The 21,846-nt window shown below is 37.0% G+C and overlaps 1 protein-coding gene across 3 annotated transcripts; it reads right to left on the bottom strand.

Moving 5' to 3' along the window:
- Positions 1-1,070: 1,070 nt before the first annotated feature.
- LOC127806896 (uncharacterized) lies at positions 1,071-21,804 on the bottom strand. Of its 3 annotated transcripts, none has more exons than XM_052344468.1 (16): positions 21,473-21,619; positions 21,274-21,321; positions 20,541-20,661; positions 20,224-20,341; positions 19,914-20,092; positions 18,616-18,698; positions 18,345-18,529; positions 8,738-8,799; positions 8,434-8,542; positions 8,231-8,350; positions 7,621-7,740; positions 7,364-7,484; positions 7,109-7,265; positions 5,990-6,062; positions 1,987-2,114; positions 1,071-1,453 (listed from the first exon to the last, which is right to left on the bottom strand). In XM_052344468.1, the coding sequence occupies exons 5-16, from the start codon at positions 20,016-20,018 to the stop codon at positions 1,331-1,333; spliced, it is 1,386 nt and encodes a 461-aa protein (XP_052200428.1). In that variant the 5' UTR covers positions 20,019-20,092; positions 20,224-20,341; positions 20,541-20,661; positions 21,274-21,321; positions 21,473-21,619; the 3' UTR covers positions 1,071-1,330. The 3 variants fall into 3 exon arrangements, with proteins under 3 accessions (XP_052200428.1, XP_052200429.1, XP_052200427.1); XM_052344469.1 differs by having other exon boundaries at positions 20,582-20,661; XM_052344467.1 differs by lacking the exon at positions 21,274-21,321 and having other exon boundaries at positions 20,582-20,661; positions 21,473-21,804.
- Between the last annotated feature and the right edge of the window lie 42 nt (positions 21,805-21,846).

Genomic DNA, 21,846 nt, shown 5'->3' with positions numbered 1-21,846 from the left:
CGTACTCACTTCATTTTTTCACACATCTAGAACAAATCTTACAATTATCATAAATCAAAAGAAGTGTCGCGTGTAATTTTTTCTTCATATTTTTTGAAGGAGACTATAATCACAAACATATGTCACTACCAAACTCCAATATAACATTTTATGTATATATATGTTAATAATGAACAGTAATATTCCTTGAAGGAGACTGGTATGACTAGTCTTCCTTATATAATTAATTAACAGTTAGTACCCGTATGATAATTAATCAGAATATTGTTATCTTATGATCTCCCATGCACTTTTTTGTAGCGTGATCAACAAGGGCGCCACCAGCAGACGCAGTTGCTGAGCTCATGGACAGTGCTAGCTAATCCCTCCAAGCCATCTGCCCTCACTTCACTATTGTCAACCCCTAATTTTCAACCAAACCCAACTCCTTTGGCATCCAAGAAAATATAATTGACTTTGCCTTATCTTATTATCACCTTGCATGTTAGCGCACAGGGCCTTAATTGGCTACTGGTTGGTTCAGCTTCATTTGAAATGAAAAGAATCAGTGACAAATCAGAAATTGACCTCTGGAACAAGCGTATGTTCCGTACGTGTATTAGGTACAATAATACACAGAGCTGGCACTAATATATACACACATATTGATGATTATAAGAGAAAGAGAGGGTCTGGTGTCAGGGAATTTGACCTTGGTGGAGCTCGGCAAGAAAAGTTTGTTTAATATAAAGAATTAAATAGAATTTAATAAAGCGAGGTTATCATATATTATATTATATTATATTATAATGATTGAAATCTTCTTAAGAGTAAGGTCATGCACGGAACCGTGTACCAACAAAATCATATTGTCCATTACAAACATGGCATCTATTTTTACATAATTTTCATGTTTGAAATCCCATCAAAACGTTGGGTTTTTAGGAAACTTGTGTATGAAACTAATTCGATTTAGATTATCAATTATTAAGGTCATGATCAAAGAGAGTTTTCAACAAAGATGGAAATACTTGCTTGCCGAAACAAATAAAAGACAATGTTTGGAACTAAGATTGAACAAAAAATAAAAATGCGTTATTTCATTTTATTTTTATTCCAAACTTATATTTGATATTTGTGAAACAAAAAGGGGGGGGGGGGGGGGGGGGGGGGGAACAAATTAAAACCAAAAACAAAAAGCAAGAGGGGAAATAGCTTTACACTTGATATTATCTGCAAAACAGTTACCCGTTCCTTTAGTTCCAGCTTCCAGCTTATTCCTTGTGAGTATACCTCATCTTTCATGGCAATAAAACATTTGATCAACAGAGGTGCAGGAAAGAGTCTTCTTCTATGCCAAAGCTTGAGCCATAAGGGAACGGTGAGAAAGCTGCTGCTCATAAAGTTGGCGGAAAATTTGGTATTTGGCATCATGGTACTTCTTCACTTTTGGGTCTTCGGATGGATGGACAACCTGCAATGATCATGCAAAAAATATAATGGTAATTCAGGATTAGAGTGGATAGAAGAAATTGAAAAAGAGGCAGCAAGTTTTATGTTTGTTTCTTCCAAGATCAAGAACCTCCCCCTGGGGCCATAACAATATAGAACAGACCAAAACAAAAAGTAAATTTCTCCCGCTCAAGTCAACTGAGGTCAAAAGCTAATTACTGGCTGCTATTGGAGACACGCGGAAAAACGAGATTAAAGTGGTAATCATGTCTTCAGGTTTTATATCGCTTATTTGATTTATAGGGGATCCCAATCCACTACATGCAAGTTTTAACAAACCGAAGCTATACAAGTCATCTCAATCTTCCTATTAAATAGCAATCTTGATGTGAAGATGCTTAAGATTAAGAAGCAAAGAAATGCAAGTGCTAGCTAACATATTTACCAAACAAGCAGGAAGGTTCTGCCTCGACTGCAGATTCAGCCTCCCCATTCTTCTTGCTTTTCTAAAACTAATAAAATAGATACATCTAAGGACGGTAGATGCATAGATACCTGTCCAGGTGCATTGAGTGCCTTCATGGCTTCATGGAGACTAGAGTATTTCTTTGCAGCAACAGCACCAAGAATGGCAGCACCCAAGAGCACAGATTCACTTTCTCGTGGCAGAATTATAGGATAACCTGAGCAAATGATAGAAAATCAAGCCTTGAATTCGTCAATGTGCAGACAACGCAGACAATGAAGCTGATAAGCAAAGATCATGCTCAACCAAACCTAGTTGGGTTAAAGGCCCAGGAATATTGAATAAGATACTAGCTCTTCACAAATTCAGCAATGTCAAGTTAGCATCTTCCGCCCCAGAATTGCAAGCAAGCTGGGGTTGAGCCTAGTAGGTAGCTAGTTCTGCAAAAATTCTATTGATGATAGGTCATTCTGGTGTTCTCATTCATGCAAAGTTCCATTCTCTCATCCTCTTTCTCCCTTCTCAGGTAGGAAGTGAATCATTGTAGACTAGCTTGGTATGTTTAAGAAGCAGACATATAATTCCTTGTTTCCAAACCAACAGAGGAACCTACTTGATGGTAACCTAGAGGAAGGACTATAATTATGAACTACATCCTTAGTTCCCACTCTGACGTGTTGCATAATATCATATCAACTTTATTACTGATGAGCTACGTACAGTCTAACAGATGCTACCATTCAAGACATAATTCAGAGCATATGCCAACCAAAAGAAAGTACCAAGTATATTTAGCGGATAGTTGATGCCTTAACCAAAGCTCAAACTCAGATCCACTACTGAAAATTTTTGTCATGCATCATATGTAATTTTACATATGATATACACATATTTTCTACATGCATATGTTTTTTTAAGCAATCAAACACATAGTTCGTTGGACATTGATTCAATCATGGCTACATGAGTGCAGGATTGTTAGAAGTTAATTCAAGCATGGCTAAATGAGTGCAGAATTATTGGAAGTTACAAATCAGTTGAGCGCATATATTGTTTATATATAGTTAGGATTGTGGGATGTTACAAGTAGTTATGTGCATGCTGTTGATAAGTGCAGGATTATGGAAACTTACTGAGTGCAGGCCCATAGTTTATGTTCCTATTATGGTGTAGTAGTGCTAGTCAATGCAAAGGAGTTGGGAAAGTTTGGACAGTCTATAACTGTTTCAGTTCAATAATAATAATAATAAAGAAATTTCATTCCATTGTGATTGTTGCAATACTAGTGAGTTATTCTTTCTTTTTTCAATATTTGAGGTAGCAGACGCTAATTAACTAGTGAGCCAATCCTCCGAACCATGGGTGCCAACTGCCAACATGTTTCAAATTCTTCGCAACATATACCAGTCTTTACAAGATTGATTATCAGTTTTGGCAGGTCAACACAATGAGAACCTTTATATCATGTGATCTCTAGGATTTGGTGGAGAATTGCTTTCTTGAAGACCATAAGCAGGCTCTAAGAATGCCAACAGCTCAATTAAAAGAGCAAAAGCAGCAGCAAAAGAAAGATGCCAAAGCCTTGCTCATAATTCAACAAGTTTTGGACGAGGCCATACATATCAGAGGAAGCATGGAAATTGCTTCAGTAGGAGCACCAAGATTCAAGCAAGGTTGTTGGTCAAATTATAGACACTTAGTTGAAATTTCAAGAACTTATTAATAAAGCCTTCTGATTCAGTTTAGGGGTTTTTCAAAAAGGTATTTTTTTTCCTGTGAATAAAATTTAAATCTTACAGAGAAACTTTGGAAGACAACAAATCATTGAGAAGATTTCGCAAAAGAAGAATCTACAGATTTCTCTGAATACATACAAGTTGAACCAATGGGATCTCTCTCAGCACAGGAGCAGCACTTGAACAGGGTAACAGAAACTTCCTTGGAGTATGCATTTTGATCAAAGGTGAGTGTGAAAGAAAAACCAGAAGGCTCAAAAGACTTAGGGAGAAACAAGAAGTATGGAGGATGTGGTGATTGGGGAAATTCAAAGGATAGAAAAAGCAAAGGTAGAGACTCCAGAAGAGGAACTTCAACGGAGGAAATAACACTAGTTCTCCATCTTGTTCTCATTGTGGAGAATCAAATCATGGGGAGAAGGATTGTCGGAATAAACACAAGTCTGTTTCCTAGTGTTACAATTGTAGCTAAAATGGCCATATTTTAAAGAATTATTGGTCAAAACCTAAGGGCCAAGTGATAGGAAATTTTTTATTTTTGATTTATTTTAATTTGATTTTAGTAAGATTTGTTTAGATTTTAGCTTTTATTCTTGGTAAGATTTGTTTGATGATTTGATTCATCTTCTTAGTGATGTAATAAAAAATCAAATGATTGAACCGAAATGCAATTGTTTGAGATTTCCCCTGATGAAACCTCCCTCCCTGCCACCCACCCACACATGTTAATATACATATACAGCTCTACCATCCCAATTGGGATATGGCTTCCCCATATTCCTTTCCTATTCTCTCTTTATCTTTTTCATCAACATCGTATCAGAGCAGGATTCTTAACAAAACCTGTACTGATCTAACCCTTATCCTATTATCTCTGTATCCTTTTCATCAACACTTGTTATCCAGCATCACCAATCTTCATGAAGAAAAATTGCATATGATGACAATTTGTTCCTCCCTTGCTTGTGTCAGATGAAATATGATACTTGAAGAGTGGTTGTCGCCACTCTAGGACAGGGAATAAATATTATTTCATGAAAATTGACAAGTTTGTGACCTCAAAGTTTTGGCCTTGGCCTGGTATTAAGAGACTATAATGTTCTCCTCTATAGTCAGAGTTCAGACCTCCTTGGGGGCAAATACAAATACAAATTTCTATATGCTTACATGGTGTGCATGGTTTATGGATTATTATGCATGCCCAATGAAGTTATCCAGTGCACACCCAAAGAGTAGTGCCTAACAACAATGTCAAGCAAAGACCAAGTATATTGCAATCACTGCTATGGCTTGTCATGCTATTTGTTCAAGGGAAATAATTGAAGCAGCAAAAGCAAGAGAAACCAATATTAATCTTTTGTGTTAACAAATCCAATATTGCATTGTCAAAAGTCCAGCCCGGCATGGGAGATCCAAGCACACATGGAGACATGTCATTTCATCAGAGAACCGGTAGCTAAAGAAGAGGTCGAACTGCAATGATGCAACACTGATGTTCAACCAGCTGATATTCTCACAAAAGCTTTAGCAGAGAACAAGTTCAACACACTCTGGACTATGTTGGGAGTTCAGACCCTTGCTTGAATTAATAGAAGGATTGTTTTTAGCTAATTAAATAATGGATACAAGAGTGCTGAATTGTTGGGAGTTAATTAATAACAGAAGTTAATTCAATCATGTCTACATGAGTGTATGATTGTTGGAAGTGACAAAGAAGTTGAGTGCACACATGTTTAAGTGTAGGATTATAGGAAATTCTTTTTTTCTCCCTAGGAAAAGTGGGGAAACCTCAGGAGTATGCTTAACCCGGTGAGGCCCTTTGGTTGCTGCCCAAGATGGTAGGTACACCAGCTGCCTGGGGGGTGTGCGTGCACGTCCGCCTACAAGGGAATCTAGTCCAATCACCAGACCGTCTATTGTGGGAAGCTATAAAGTAGTTGAGAGCAGACATGTCTTTATGTTCCTATTATTTTGTGGTAGGGTGCCAGTTATGGCAAAGGAGTTAAGAAAGTGTAGGAGATGTACAGCGTGTACGTTTTATGCATATTTGACATCAATGTTTAGATAGTGACTATATCTGTTTCAGTTCAATAATAATAATAAAAGAAATTACATGTTCCATAGACGTATAATATATTTCCAAATGAAATAAAGCAAACATTATAAAAAAAATGAAGAATAATGAAGCAATTGAACCAGAGTTTGACCCCAGATAGTGGGATTAAGGCTTGATATGTTGTTGTGAGTGTCGTTAGACAAGTGAGTTGTTATTTCTTCTCTCAACACACTTTACACCTATGAGTGCCCATGTAATGTTTGCACACAAACACAGAGACAGAGAGGGAAAGAGAGAAACCGATTATATCTGCATGCTCTTGAATGAAAACAGGGTTCTTTGCAAGTCCACCACAGGCAAGTAGCGTATCAATCTGCAAACAGAAAATTGAAGAGACTTCATTTATCCTCACTCACATTCTGTCATGCTTCTATTTTCTGTTTCTTTCATTTTTTTTAAACTTGTCATGAAGGGATTGGATCCCATCTGCACTCAGATCACCACTTCATGTTCCAAGCAGTGGTTTCAAACATCTTACAGATAAATTATTTATCAAGAAAGAAGTGTCAGGACAGCCACTTAAGGGATACAGGGACAGTTCATATATAACATCTGAATCCATGCATGCCATTCCTCCCAGCTCCATTTGTGCGTCTTTTCTCTTTTCCCCACAAAGCAAAGTCATTTATTTACTTTTTTCACAAATGAATTACTTCCTCTAAATAAAAATATCTACAATTACTTTGCTTGACAAATGTTGGTAAGCAAGGGAATAAATGATATTAATTTTCAAAATATCAGTGTAGCTGTTAGACTTTTGACTCTAAATTGAATTGGAATTGGTATAACAATTTTTTCTATCTTGTTCAGAAATTGTCACGTATAAAACACATTTGAGAGTGAAATAGGATATGTAACAACAAGTGAACATCTGAAGCTTCTTGGTCGCTTCCAGAAGGATAACAAATAAATATAAAAGGTCTGGTGACTGTTTCTACCAAAATAGAAATGGGCTCAAGAGGTAACTTTAGATACCACCGAAAGATTGGAAGACAACAAACTGAAGCAGATCCAGAAATATACATCTATCTCTGCTATCAACAAAAAGGCATATTGGGATAACTTATAATTTTAAAATACCATATTTTTATGCTCACAGAGGTCCATGTCAAAGCACAGTTTGGAGATAACCATCTCTCCTTACTGTACAAAAAAGATAAGTAGGGTCAAACTAAACACCAAGAGTACTGAACTCATTATAGTTTTCATAAAGTTTATCCCGTATCTTACAAGAAATGTTTAACCTTCTGCTTTAGATTATAAAACTATTAAGAGAAGATATCACAAGCAATAAGAATGTTTTAATATGAGACTAACCTTGTTACAAATTAATATTATAGGAACAAAGTGCATTCTTACCTTATGCCCATGGGCATTACAGTGCTCCACAATATGGCGTGTACCATATGCAATACCCTGCATAGTGGCAAGGTATAGAATAGCCAACTGCTTTTCACTTGTCTCAAGAGTTAAGCCACAAATAATACCTTTTGCCTTTGGGTCTGCAATGGGAGACCTTAAAGAGCAAGCCAACAGCTTGGTTGAGAAAGAGAGACAGATAAAGAGGCCTCAGAAATACAACTGCCTGAATCACTAGAATCTCTAAGGTTTTACCTATTTCCATGGAAGTCAGGAAGGATATGTATATCATCGGTCAAGGCAGCAAGAAAAGGAGAACCCAGGTCATACATCATTGATTCCAACATCTTGTTTAGCAGTTGAAACAGGGAAATACCTGGATAACTTGAAAATGATTTGAGAAAAGATACTAACCCCAAAATAGTACACAAGTCAAATTTATGCATGGACCAGTCAACCATATCTTTCACAATAAGACATGATCATAACATTAAGAGTAAAGAATATCTCACCTTGAGACGCAGCACGATTTGCAAGGTGAGGAGAAGCAACATGGTCCTCAATTATATGGTCCAATAAAGCACCAGTAGCACTCTGACCACCTTCTGTCAGCCAATACTTAGGTACCATGGCTGAACATATTTAAAGGAAAATGTCGGTATTTATTAGTCAGGAACTACTCCACAAGGAAATAATATAACAGAAGAAGAATCAACCAATGATTTACTTTTTTGCCTCTCCAACCATTCTAAATTATGTAAACAGACCTTGATCTAGAAAAGGAATTGAAGGAAAGAAACAAGTTATTATCCTAAACAAGTAGCATTTTACTATGAACCATTTTGAAGAGTTTGGTGTTACCCAGCATCATATCCACTCACTCGAGAACCGCCAGATCAAAAATAGGAAAGCATCAGCCAAAACATTCACTAAAGTAGACATAAAGATCAACAGAAGGGAAATACTCCAAAAATCTTTAATTTGTTTAAGTCAGAAATATTTATTTTTTTTATTGTCTGCTATTTCAAAGCTAATCCCAAGGCCTTGAATTTAAAATATATTAGGAGTCATGATTAAAAAGCTAGCACAATAAGGACATCACATTAAGTTACCATAGCATACCTGACCAAAAGGGTCCCCAGACCCCTGGGATGAACAATTTGCTCCTGGATACAGCCATATGACAAGTAGAAGTTCCACAGACTAATACCATACGGTGGCAAATGGCATCCTCATCAAACTCTAGGCAAACCAAACATTGTCAGGAAGTGTTTTGGCTCAATGATAAATTATTAGATTATGACAAGAAGTAGAAAACCAATAACCTTGAGAGTCAGAATCTGGCACTGGCACACTTTCCATTACCCCCACACCACCAGCATGAGCATCAATCAGTGAAGTTCCTACAGGAATTCCTTCTACCAGACCCAATTCCTGAAATTACAAATTCCTTCTCAGCATAATTCAGGGATGGGAAAAGGCATTACATAAACACCCTCAAAAGGCAACAGAAGAGATGCAGTCCTATTTCATTAACTAAATATATGTTCTTGCTTCAAAAATGGACCTCACAAAAATGTCACTTGATTTCAATGTGAAGTGTGAAATCTTCAGTGCAAAGTTTCTTGCCTTTGCAGCTGTAGGTGTCAGACCAGAACCCAAAGCATGGCCAGGAAAAGCTACACTTCGTCCTGTTCACAAAATAATTTTCACAAAAATAAATAAATAAATAAGTCTTTGCATGGTGCAACAAGAAACTATTTCTTTTTAGCAGTCGGCACAACAAGAAAACACCTGTGCACACAACACTTGTCATTTGGGGGGGGGGGGGGGGTTGTTAAATGTACACAGCCTTACCCTGCTGCATGCAAAGTTCAATGATGGTTGAAAAAGATAAATCCCTATGCTTGTAAGTAATGCATTTTCCTTGACATTTTTTATGAAAAACCACAAAAAACCACATTGACTTCATCTACCAAAGCCTGTTCGAATCATACATCTCCGATAACTTAACAAGGCATATGCTAGATCAAGTCAACTCAACTACATGGGAACAGTTACCTAGCCTCATTATATCTAAGACAATCATGTCCTTTCTTATTGCCTCACCAATATCCTCCTTGGCTTCCTATAATTGTTTGAGCACCCTCAACATGAATGAAATCATTCCTTCTCAGAAGCACATTACTAGATTCATGTTGCATGGCAGTTCCATCTAAAATGTCTTCAACATTTTACTCCTACTAGGTGCCACCTCCAACTTCCCCCAATTCATTTATTTCTTATTTCATCTTTTTTTCTAGATCCAGTGATGGCAATCTGGAGGGTATTGGTAGGAGACCCAAGGTAGTCAAGGGCAAAAGGCACCCTTAAGGTGCTATGATGTTCATATCACCTAAAGGCGCTAGGTGCCAAAAAGGACTCGCCTGAGAAAAGCAAGGCACTAAATTAATAACAAATATATTTAATATGAAAAAGACAATCAAATAATGCATATAATTATAAAACATCTAAAACATTCCTAAATACAAATTTTTTTAATATTTTTCAAGCAAAAACAGAAAATCTAGAAAACATGATTGTTAACTAAGTTTTCTTGATCTGAAAACAATATTCAAAATTAACTTCTTTGAACCCTCAAAGCAACAAACACAATATATATTAAAGAACACAAACAAAATGTCACGTCCCTAGGATTTAGCTAGGGTCTAGGAAGGAATTAGGAAGGATTTGGGAGGGAAACGGAGGAGAATTAGAGGGAGATATAGAGCAGAAATTAAGAGAAATGAGAGAGAACTAGGAAGAATGAGAGGGAGAAAATATGGAGAGAACATATGAATTCACTATATTGTTTCAGCATGCCTTTCTCTACATACTAGGGCCTATTTATAGGTTATTCAACAGTAAATGAAATCTGGAAAATAGCACCCATGTGCTCCTAACAACTCACAAAATGCCTCCTACTACTACTACAACTTTATTACAATAATACCCTTCTAACTACCCTTGAGTTGTGACATTCCCCTCCCCTTGAAAGGTTTCTTGTCCCCAAGAAACTTATTACAACCAAGCTATCGTTTCTTTATCCAATGCCCATCTTCACCCATTGATTTCTTCTTCGTTTTTCCTTCTTCTTATCTTGTTTTTCCTTTTTTTTCCTTTCATCTTGTTTCGCTTTATCCTTCTGCTTCCTCCATTGCTCCAAATCAGAAACATATTGCTGAAAAGTTTTAGTGTAATCAATATCATGCAAGCATCCTCCCTTAACCTCTAACCATTCTTGAACTGCCCTCCATTGGTTATCCACTTCGATTAAGGCACAAGTTTCCTCCCAATTGACTAATTTCTCAGTTGGAGTTACCTGATCCATAGTAGGTAATTTAGCAACTCCTTCCATTCCTATTCCTTCAAGAGAAATAGATTTAAGGTCTCCACAATCTTAGGCTGTTGTGATTGTTTCCACTCCAAGATCTTTGGCTCCCGGATTTCTAACAAACATCTCAGCTTCATCCTCAACAGTTACCTCCTCCAATAGTGTTATATTGAGGGTTTTAGAAGCTAGATTTCTAGTACTAGTGAGAGTGCTTGGGATGCTGCCAACCATTGGACTGCCATCCCCCAATTCTTCGATCCCTTCTACTGCTTCTTTTTCTTCCTCATCAGCTTCTTGCATCTCTAGATTAACAGCCTTAGAAGCTCCATTGATCATATAGGTTTTGATCCTTTCTCTAAACCGATTACACAAGTCAATTACAAACTGCGGCCAGCTCAATTCCACCCTTCCCCAGCTCCAATTCTGGAACCAAACGTATGAAATTCCACTCAAATTACTTGCAGCCATTTTTACCTTCTCCTTTTCATCTACTTGGTGTTGGTAGAACACCCGTTCACATTGCCGAATCCACCATTTTGGCCTATCCCTGTCAAATACCGGAATAGCCAATGGAGCAATAGTGGCCCAATCAACACTTGGAATTGAGGTCGATAAAGTCCCATTAGCAATCTGAAATTTATGTGAACACATTATAAACAAATGATCCAGCTGCCTACGAAGGTCCTTAATTTCCTTTGTTGTAACAATTAGTCCTTCGGCCATCTCTTCAGTTCAATTTCTTGAAATTGCACCCTGTAACAGCCTCTTGATCAGCTTCCAAAGACCCTTCGGAAACTTATTTCGGTACTCCAAACTCACCGAAATTCCGTCACTGAAATTGCTTCAATAAATCACCCAGACCTACTGATAATTGATTGCCGCAACTTAGCAGCTTCAAGTTCAGCCAATCTAAATTCACTGGAACCTGAATTCAGTAACCTATTCTGCCTCGGTCGCTGCTTTGCCTCGACTGCAACTGATCACTGCTAATATTGCTTTGGGAGCTGCCTGACTCACAGCCGAGGAATGATCGGTTCCATTGCAGTACATCAAAGTCGCCTCCCACTCTCAAACGAAAATCACCACTGGAAATTAATAACAGAGAAGTATCATCCCGCTCGCAATAATTCCTCTAGATTGCCAAAATTCACCCCTGTACCGTTTCTGATCGCACCTTCTTTCACGACTCAATCACATGCAGTGACCTAGACCTGTTTTTTCTGCTCCTCACCGCGCCTGCCTTCCCGCCTCAACCACAAGCAGCGAGTATGCCGGAATCAAAGTGATTCAAGGATCGCCCAGTCTCACCCAATCACCGACATCTACTTGAAATTCTTCTGAATTCTTGAATCGCCCACGACTCTGCTTCAATCGCGCCTCAGCTTCACCTTTCAAATCCGATTCATTTCCGATCGATGTTTGCTTTGCTCGGCTTCTCCATTCAAATTTGAGTTCAGTTCCGCCTTGCAACTAGTCGCTTTCTACCCCAATCGATGCGAGTCAAATTCCCCCAGCGGAGTTGCCACCCAATCATCGTCCACTGTCTCGCTTCCGAAGCAACTTCCGCTGCCTAACTCCTCTTCCTACCTGATTTGAGTTGGTCACTGAAAGCAGTTGCAATTGCTGTCGACTTCGATCGGCTTTTCTTCGATGCCTTAATTTTCGTTTAAATCGCTACTCAATCAATGGCCAGAAGTCGCTGACACTCTGGCCCTACCAATCCACTTCCACGCAAGTGGTGGCTTCTAATTCGCCTCTGCTCACCTCGATCAATACTCGTAGCAGTCTCCAGAGAACCGATTCTTTTTGTGGACTTGCTGAATTAACTTCACGGAATTGCTACTCTGATGCGCCTCAGTATTAGCCGATAATTTCTTTGCTCCACTTCAGTTCGCCCTTCCGATAATCACCATCGGGATTCTGGCCGAGGTTAGCCTGGCTCTGCTCGGTTCCAATCTGCTTTCAAGTCCTTCAAACTCCGATTGGAACAAATGCTCGAAATCGCCAGTCACAGCCTAGAATCAACCGGCTCTATTTCGCTTCTCAATTTCGAATCGAGTTGATACGAATTATCGAAATCACAGCCGAGGAAGGACTTGCTCTGATACCATTTGTCACGTCCCTAGGATTTAGCTAGGGTCTAGGAAGGAATTAGGAAGGATTTGGGAGGGAAACGGAGGAGAATTAGAGGGAGATATAGAGTAGAAATTAAGAGAAATGAGAGAGAACTAGGAAGAATGAGAGGGAGAAAATATGGAGGGAACATATGAATTCACTATATTGTTTCAACATGCCTTTCTCTACATACTAGGGCCTATTTATAGGCTATTCAATAGTAAATGAAATCTGGAAAATAGCACCCATGTGCTCCTAACAACTCACAAAAAGCCTCCTACTAACTACTACAACCTTATTACAATAATACCCTTCTAACTACCTTTGAGTTGTGACACAAAACTAAGGGGAGAATGCAGGGACCAGTCCGAGGACCAAAACTACTAGAATAGACCTCGATGCTTCATCAAAGATGCTCGCCAAGGCAGCGCCTAAGTAAAGAAGCCTCACCTCACCTAAGCACCTAGGCGAGTGCCTCTCTTGCCTTTGACTACACTAAGGGAACCCCTCCCATCGTCCCCATACCCACATCCTCATTCTCGTCCTCATCACCATTCACATACCCTCTTGGTATTTTGTTTAACCCCTCATCTCCATATCCATAAGGTAATGGGTACCCAATAAATACTCATATATCCCATATATAAGAATCAAAAGAAAATTAAAATTTTCATGTGCTACTTCTAATTAGGTCAATGAACCAAAACAAAAACTAAAATCAACATATACTAAGTAATAAGTATTCACAAGCCTTTAAATCCAATAAATCATGTCTAGTTGGGGCTCCTCTTGTTATTGAAATCATAGTTTTGAAAGGCGCAAGGCACAAAGGATCCTAGAGCCTAAGGCACGAGGAGAGGCGCACCTTTTAAAAAAAAAAAAAAACTTAAAATCTTGTAAAATCATAAAAAAAAACTATCAAATTATCAATAATAACACATGCATATCATTAATGATTCATTATCTTCAAATTCTCAACTAACAACATCAAAGTTGATTCATTCATCATGCAAATTCTAAACTAGAAACATCATCAAAGTTCAAACTTAAAGTCTCAAACTGAAACAAGTACCAATCATCATGCAAAGTTCTAAACAAACATATAAACACTACAAGTCCACAATCAATAAAAAAGTTTTAAACAATCATCATCAAGGAGATCATCAACATCAAGATCAATATCTTCATCATCCCCTTCAATCACCCCTTCATCTTCTTCTTCCTGTCCCAATTCTTCTCCCTCTTCCAAGTCTTCATCATCTTCAGTCTCTATCTCACTTTCCTCCTCTTCAATCACTTGAGTTACTCGCCGTTTTGAAGTCGAAGCCGAAGTTGAACCCGATTGTGATCGAGTTTGTTTAATATACTAGGTAGATACATTGGGTCTTTTTCTACTTTGAGGCAGCTCCTCATCATCATCATCATACCCTTCACCAAATTGAAAATCATCATTTAACGGTGCCATATTTCGCTCATCCCTGTTATTTTTCTTCTTTTGCATGTACTCTCCAATCTCTTGTTTTACTAATGGAGGACATTTTGGACAAGCTTTAGTACTCTTCACAATCAATAAACACTACAAGTCCACAATCAAGAAAATGTTTTCATTTTGAAAAATGTTATTTTTCTAAGTCTGGAAGATTAGCGCATTATAAGGAGAAATATAAGAAAATGTTTTCATTTTGAAAAACTATCTCCCGGTATTTTGATAGCTAATATTCATTTTTGTTAAAATAATTTTTAATGAATTTTTCAAGAAATAGTAGATATGTATTTTGGGGGTGGTAAAGTCGCTAAATCCCGAGTTTGTATTAAAACCAAAATTCTATTTTCTTATTGTTATGGATTTTGATTTTTTAGATATTTTTATTGAATCCAAATGGAGGATACTTTCTTATTTACATTTATGTATTAAAGTAAATGGAATGTAAAATATAAATTAAAGAAAATGTGGACATTTACTTACAACTAAAGAAATGTAAATATGTTGTAATGTATACATGCCAGAACTGAAAAAATGGGAGGCTGGAAAGGAGAGGAAGAGAGGATGCAAGCGTGACTGGAGTCAGGAGGAAGATGGAGTGAGGAGCGAATTGGGCTACCCGGGTTTTAATTAAAACCTAGGTTTCATGAGGCACGCCTCTCGCCTCGGCGCCTCACCGTGCAAGGCGAGGGCCTCGCTGAAATCGCCTCGCCTCAGCCCAGAGGAGGCGCTGAACTGGCGCGCCTTTAACAACTATGTTGAAATGAGTTTGGCAAACTCAAATCCAGCTCATTAATCAAGTAAATGAATATAAAAAGCGCCCATTGTCAAACCTTGTTCGAGAATTTTACGAACAGCTTAGTTCAATTGCATCTCTACTTGTTGAAGGATTTAACTTTCATATGATACCAATAAACATAATTTTGGTGGGTAAGCTAATCATATTGGGGATTCTATAAAATGAAAGTGTAAGATTGGATTGGGGTTTTATTTGTCTTCTCACTACTTCTAAATTATAATTCATAAAAAATAAAAATAAAAAATATATATAAACTAGTAGTATAGGGTAGAGGACCCCATCCTCACCCCCTACCCGCTCTCGATAGGTATTTTAAATTATCCTACCCAAACCATCCCCGGTGGGTTTTTTTTTTGTCCCTAAACCCTCACCAAGTTGTTTGGGGGGCACCCACGTGTCATGGTCCCATAGTTGGAAGCATTAAGAGGAGGGCATTCTTGTAATAAAAGTAGGAGATAGTTAGAGAATGATATTATTGTAATAAGATCAAAAGGTAGTTAGGGAATAATTCAAATGGTGATTGTAATTCAAATGTGGCGCCAAGGCTGGGTATATAAACCAAGCCCCACGACCAGAATGGGTATATGGAAAAGTATTGATCCTGTTTTCCCTCCAAAATTTCTCTTAATTCTCTCCCTTCATTCTTCCATTTATCTCATTTGATCCTTCAATTCCCGCGCAATTCCCACTGAATTGCAAGAGAATTTCCTTTGTCAGAATTGAGTTCTGACACCACGGCCATTCCTAATCCCACTAACTTGAGACTAACAACAAAACTTTTATATCATGAGCACAATAGCTCCCAAGGCCCCCTACATCAATTACTTGTTAGGAGCAATTGTTAGGCCTAAGCTTGAGTGTTTGGCTTAAGCTTAAGTGGTTGGCCTACTTTTCTGATCTAGCCTTCAAAGAATTTTTTGATGTTCATAAAAAACACAACTTCAATTTTGAAAGTCATATAAATGAAAACTGGCAAAAACCAAATTCAAACTCCCAATTAAAAGTTGATCAACATGATAGTGCTAGAACCATACAAACCATGCACTGAAGAACCCTCAATTTTCTTTATTTAATGTGTAAAACCACTCATCCATGCAAACATTCTCATTCCAACAAGATTACTTTTGCCACATATTGTTTCTTAACAACTTTCTAAACATTTTTTTTTAGGGCAAAGTACTAATTCAATACAAAACTTCGATGAGTTTATCAAATAAACACTAAACTTTAAAATTATCAAATCTACATGTGAACTTTCAATTTATATCAAATATATATGACCGTCATAAATCCTTCAAATGCAACTGATGTCTTTTAAGAGGGCACACAAGATTATAGAATATACTCTAAACTTTAGAAACCCTTAATTTTTGGAATGGGGAAAAATTAGCAAAATCTTAATTTTCATAAGTGAAAGAAAAGGGGGAAAGTGGAGGAAAGAAATATGAAAATCAAAATAGAGAGAAATCAGATTGAGAATCTAAACACATCTAGGCCCATCTTCTTCATGATCTCCACATCTTCCTGATGAACCGAAGTCAAAATTAAAGATTAAATTCACAATTATATATATAAATATAAAATCAATTACACCTTATCCTAACCACGTTAGGTAGGTGGTATAATGTCAATTGACTTCTAAAAACCACATTGGCAATACAAATCCATGCAAAAAGAACAACTACATATAGTTTTAAGTATACAAGGATTGGTGCTACGAATGTTGAAGTTTACCTTGTAGAGTTGATAGAAATCAACAAAATAGAGGGGATTTAGTACCAATTGGTGTTGAGTTTATATATATGTATATATGCATTGTAACACTTTTATGTAAGTATGTGTGTTGTGTATGTGTGTATACGTGTGTGAGTGTGTGTGTTTATAAATAAAGAAGCCCTAACCTCATAGATTTGATGATGGATCTGGGAGAAACCTAATGATTTCTGCATCTTTGCTTCCTTGGCACTGATATATGCACTAATTTTGTATGTGCACGCTAACATTTGGTGTGTGTGTGTATTAGGAACCCTAACCCTAAACTCACATATTTGATGACAAATATAAGAGAAAACAACCTTCCCCCTATTTCTTTCTCTTTATTTTCCCCTTTTTTCTACCACTGCTAGAAATTAGGGTTTTGGTAATTTTTTCCCATTTTTGAAATTAGTTTTTGAAGTTTAGTGTAGATTTGGTAATCTCATGTGTGCTCTTAACAAATGTCAATTCCACTTGATGGTTTTATGATGGTAGTGTATACTTGATACAAAATAGAAAATTCACATGAAGATTTGATAATTTTTAAAGTTTTGTATATAAATGAACTTGTTAAAGTTTGATATTATCAAATTAGTACATTACTCTTTTTTATATGTAATAAAGAAACACTAAAATAACTTTGTCATGTGGGAAACCTATACAAGAAAGCCCAAGATAAAATTTACAGCAAGAACCATGTCACAATTCTACAGAACTTCTCACTCAAATTACTCTTTACACACTTTTCATTTCATCCAAACTACTCTATTACATGATTGACCTCAAACTCTCCTTATAATTGCTCAAAGATATCATAGCTAATCACTGTTGTGTGTCTATTGGACAACAAGTTTTTTTCTATTTACAGTTCTATATTTAGCTTCAGTAAAATTACAGTCCATATGTGTTTATGTTACTCCTTGAACCTAAAACCATTAGTCTAAATAGTCTCTTTCCGGTTCTTACTAGTGCTTGCTCTTGTTTTGTCAATTAAAACAAAATCTTTGCAAGCAACCTCCACTAATACACCTAAACCCATGTTTTTTTCTTTTAGAATCAACTCCCTGGAAACTCCAAGTTGTCAAGATGAAACGATTCTTTGAAAAGTCTGCATGAATTCATGAGTTATACATTCAAGTAATTGTCAATTTATTTTTGCTTAAATGGCATTAAGAAGTTTGTATATAAGCTGAAAATCTCATAAAATCATCATTTCATTAGTAAAATATAGGACAGTGAAAAGATAACTTTACTCAAACAAACACAAAGCATTATTCCATGAGGCAAAAAATACTTTAGAATGAAAAAGAAGATTCTGATGATAAGCTTCCTCAAATTAAGAAAAGAAAATGCACACTATCATGTTTAGCTCCAACAGTTAGACCAGCCATCAACTTTAGGAATGCGTAGTAGTATACTCCAGTTCATGAGAACTCAGATGTTCTTCCCCTATTAAAAAAGTTGAAGTTCCAAGAGATGAAAAATTGTATATTGCCCAAACACTTCAATAAAAGCAGTAAAGCCATCTAAATATTAATCAAATCAGAGCACTAGACATTAGTACCAATAAGAAAAGCAGTAAGTTTTCTTTAAAGTCACCACAGAAACCACATGAACATGGATAAATCAGGTTTATGTTTCGTAGCCCAAAAGCTTTTATCAAACAAAGAATCAGATAAACAAAGTTTACAATGAAGCTTGACAACAGTACCAATTTTAGCATGATGTCCATCCACAAGATCACCTAAGCCAATCTCCTCCCAGAATTCATCATCCCATCCACAAGCTTCCATATCTCGAGAGTCTTTCTCCTTGATCTGATCCATGTGTGCATGACCAAGATATGTCCACTTGCACACTGTGGTGCACAAACTCCGAGTATCATCTCCTGTTGCCCTGGAAAAAGAATGGACATTAGGTCAAATTCATGCAAGCAGCACCAGTCCACACTCCAAAGTAACATAATAGCAATTAACCCTTACCTGTATGACAACCAATCACTCAAATCCATCCACCTAAATACCAACGACCAAGATTCTTGCAAATTTTCTTTCACCCATAAAAGCTGTGAGACATAATTTTTGCATTAAGAAATTTCAATGTGAACAACTCAAGAAATAGAACTACTCAGCCATTATAACAGTTGGTGGCACCATCTGGCTAAGCTTTAAAAGAAATAGAAAAACAGAGAAAGGAAGATTTCATTTTCTGCAGCAACAACAATATATCAAGCCTTAATCCCACAAGTTGGGGTAGAGTACACGAAATTCTGGCTTGCAAACCATTTCTATTTATTCTCATACCTTCTGTAAGGCCCTTAAAATTCACATAATACCTAAGAATTGCCACAAAAAATTGCTTGGTCTTTCTCTACCTCTTTTGCTAACAACTTGTTCCATTCCATCCACTCTCCTCACAGGAACCTTTATTGGTCTTCTTCAAGATTTATTTTTCAGCCTTCTACTAAAATCTAAATGCAAAAAGAAAGGGAAAGAAGTAAAAGCAGCTTTTGGCTATCATTTAATGTATTTTACTCTCATAGTCACTGTCCTTTTTTGGCAAAATTAAAAGATATTTAACGGCATCTATTAAGAAATTTAATTGAAAAATTCCTATATGAAACTTTGACTCGTCATCTTTAGTTTATGTTTTAAAGTTGATCTTGAAGCCATTAAGTTCATGGTAAATATCTCCAAGATTATCAAATGTAGAAGTTCAATTTGGCATGCCTTCTGAATTTTGGCTATTAACTTTCCATGATTCCACCTGATATCCAATTAAGTTATTCATGCACCACATAAAAGGAACTTAAAGTTACTACATCTTTTTGTCTCATGTAATTTCAGAATTCCAGTTCATTCAAGGTCAGAATAGGGGTGTAACCTGGGGGCACCAAGAATACTGCTTGAGCAACCTAGAGCATAGCTCCTGCCAAATTTTGACCAGCTCAAGCAGACGGTGAGATTAATATCAGTCAATTAGACTTTAAAATCATTTCAAATGTCTATCGAGTTTGCTTTTCTGCAAGTATGAATACAAGTCTAATGAAATGCTCCATATATTCTCGAAACCTTAGAAACATCAAAGAGCAGACATAGAGTATTTATCTTGAGATTTTCATGCTGAAACTTGTCCAAGATATTTTGTTCTGATTTCTATGAGTGATTGAAATACCACAGAGCATACAGAGAGTAATTATCGTGGCATTTTCATGCTGAAACTATCTGAAATATTTTGTTATTCATTACAATGAGTGATTGAAGGTTAATGGTTCTAGTACCTTCGGCGGTTCCATTTCAGGGGAAAGAGCTCCACCACAATACTGTAGTACTGTTGAGTTACATGAGTTGATCCTCTCAGCTTGTTTCACAGCTCTATGGTCCATCCATACAATCACATTTCTTCTTGAATCACCACTCCATGAAACTGAAACAGGGGATCCTTCAGAATCCACAGCAACTGCACGTGAAAACCATTTTGCATGAGCTATATCTAGGTCATGCCCACCATACCTCACATTTTGGTAATTTATGCAGTATGGTTTTCTTATGATGCCAACCATCATAAAAGGTTGGGTTGAGAATACAAACCAAGAGAACAAGTAGCCGCAAATCCCAGACCAGTTACTTCTTCCCCAGCAACATTTGCAATGGAACATGCCAATTTTACAGCCGCACAAATTGCATGCCAAATATCAGTCGAAGATTGCTGTATTTGGAACAGAAAAATAAATAAATAAGCAAAAATAATAATTTATGAATAAGCATTAAAATACACAAAGGTCAGTATTTTTAATAATTTCTTGACAACTACAATATACTGAACATGCTACACATGGGTAGTTTTCCCAATGCTTATGTTTCTAAAGCAAAAAAGTAGTTTCTCAGGCAAGCTCAAGATTATGTACTGATGATCCATGTCAACTCGATGATGTCCATTGTTTATCACCTCAACACAGTCGCCCTCCTTCCAAATCTGTATTGGGCTGCTAGCAGAACCTAGAAGTTTCCCATTCTCATCAAACAAACCTGCATGAAGCATACACGAGAAAAAACTGCTTTGACTAAGGAGAGTGTAGATATTGACTTAGTTGCATGAATAATCAAAATTTGAAGACTTTAAGGAGGTTAAGATTCTGCAGAAACCTGATGAAGAATAAAACAAAAACAAGCAAAGAAAATCAGAAGTCATAATTGGTACGTCAAAATACATCAAAAAGAATAAACACCTCTGAGCACAGTCCATACACATGAAATGGCAGCATAATTTGATATGTGAGACCATAACAACTGATTACAGTCAATTGGCATTTCTATAAGTTTCTGCACTGCTGCTACACAAGTTCAACAGTTTAGATGAAAGCACCAATTTCAGTTAGACTCTAGGCTTACTTACACCTCTACTGGGGGGAAATAAAAGGGAATTACAAACCCAGATTCAGTAGCCGAACATGAGATGCCACGAGTAATACCTTGTACCATGAGGTTAATGCAAATGAGAAGTACTCTTAATTGAATGCATAAACTCAAGATTTCAACCTAAACTCAAACGAGAATTTCAATACAACTCCTGAATGACCTTAATCTAAGACTTTCACTGCTTACTAGAAACTGAATAGTATATATGAACCAAGAGCACACCTCAAACTAAAATCATCAATCCATCTTGAGAGTTGTTGAAATGGGACACTGATAATTCCAAACGACAAGAACAATCGTCAAATAAACAATACCCAAAAAAAAAAAACCTAAAAACCAAACCATAATGCACCATATTAATTAAAAAGCCAACATACATGTGTATATAAGTGTGTGCGATTGGAGGGAGACGAAAGCTGACCTGCGCGAGCGCTGCCGGTGCCTACGTCAACGCCGAGGAAGATACAACGAGGGGGAACAGACAACACGGCGTCGACGGTGGCGGAGGCGGCCATTTCCACGGAGGACGAATGGTGGCTGGGGGGCTTGAGGTCCAACAGCTGCGTCGTTTCTGACGTCGATCTTCTTGCGCCAACCATTTTTTTCTTTGGCCTTTTGGAATTTTGTCCGGATTTGATTATTGGATAATCTGCTTCTTTTGAAACTTAATTTCTGTTAAATTTCATCTGGCCTTGCTAATCTGGCGATGGTGATGGTGATTCAATTAGGAAGGATTCCAACTGAACATCTTCTCAATCCTTTTTTTTTTTTTTTTTTTTTGGCTAGATTTTTTAT

The sequence above is a fragment of the Diospyros lotus genome, chromosome 7, assembly GCF_014633365.1.
Source record: "Diospyros lotus cultivar Yz01 chromosome 7, ASM1463336v1, whole genome shotgun sequence".
NCBI classification, from domain to species: Eukaryota; Viridiplantae; Streptophyta; class Magnoliopsida; order Ericales; family Ebenaceae; genus Diospyros; species Diospyros lotus.
The sequence above is the reverse complement of the archived record's forward strand: the minus strand, read 5'-3'. Positions and strand labels throughout refer to the sequence as shown.

Coding starts and splice junctions, on each gene's coding strand:
- LOC127806896 (XM_052344467.1), bottom strand. CDS start 21,650: ATGGTTGGCGCAAGAAGATCGACGTCAGAAACGACGCAGCTGTTGGAC. Junction 7,741..8,230: donor CTGGGGACCCTTTTGGTCAG/GTATGCTATGGT, acceptor AAATATGTTCAG/CCATGGTACCTAAGTATTGG. Junction 7,485..7,620: donor AAATCGTGCTGCGTCTCAAG/GTGAGATATTCT, acceptor CAAGTTATCCAG/GTATTTCCCTGTTTCAACTG.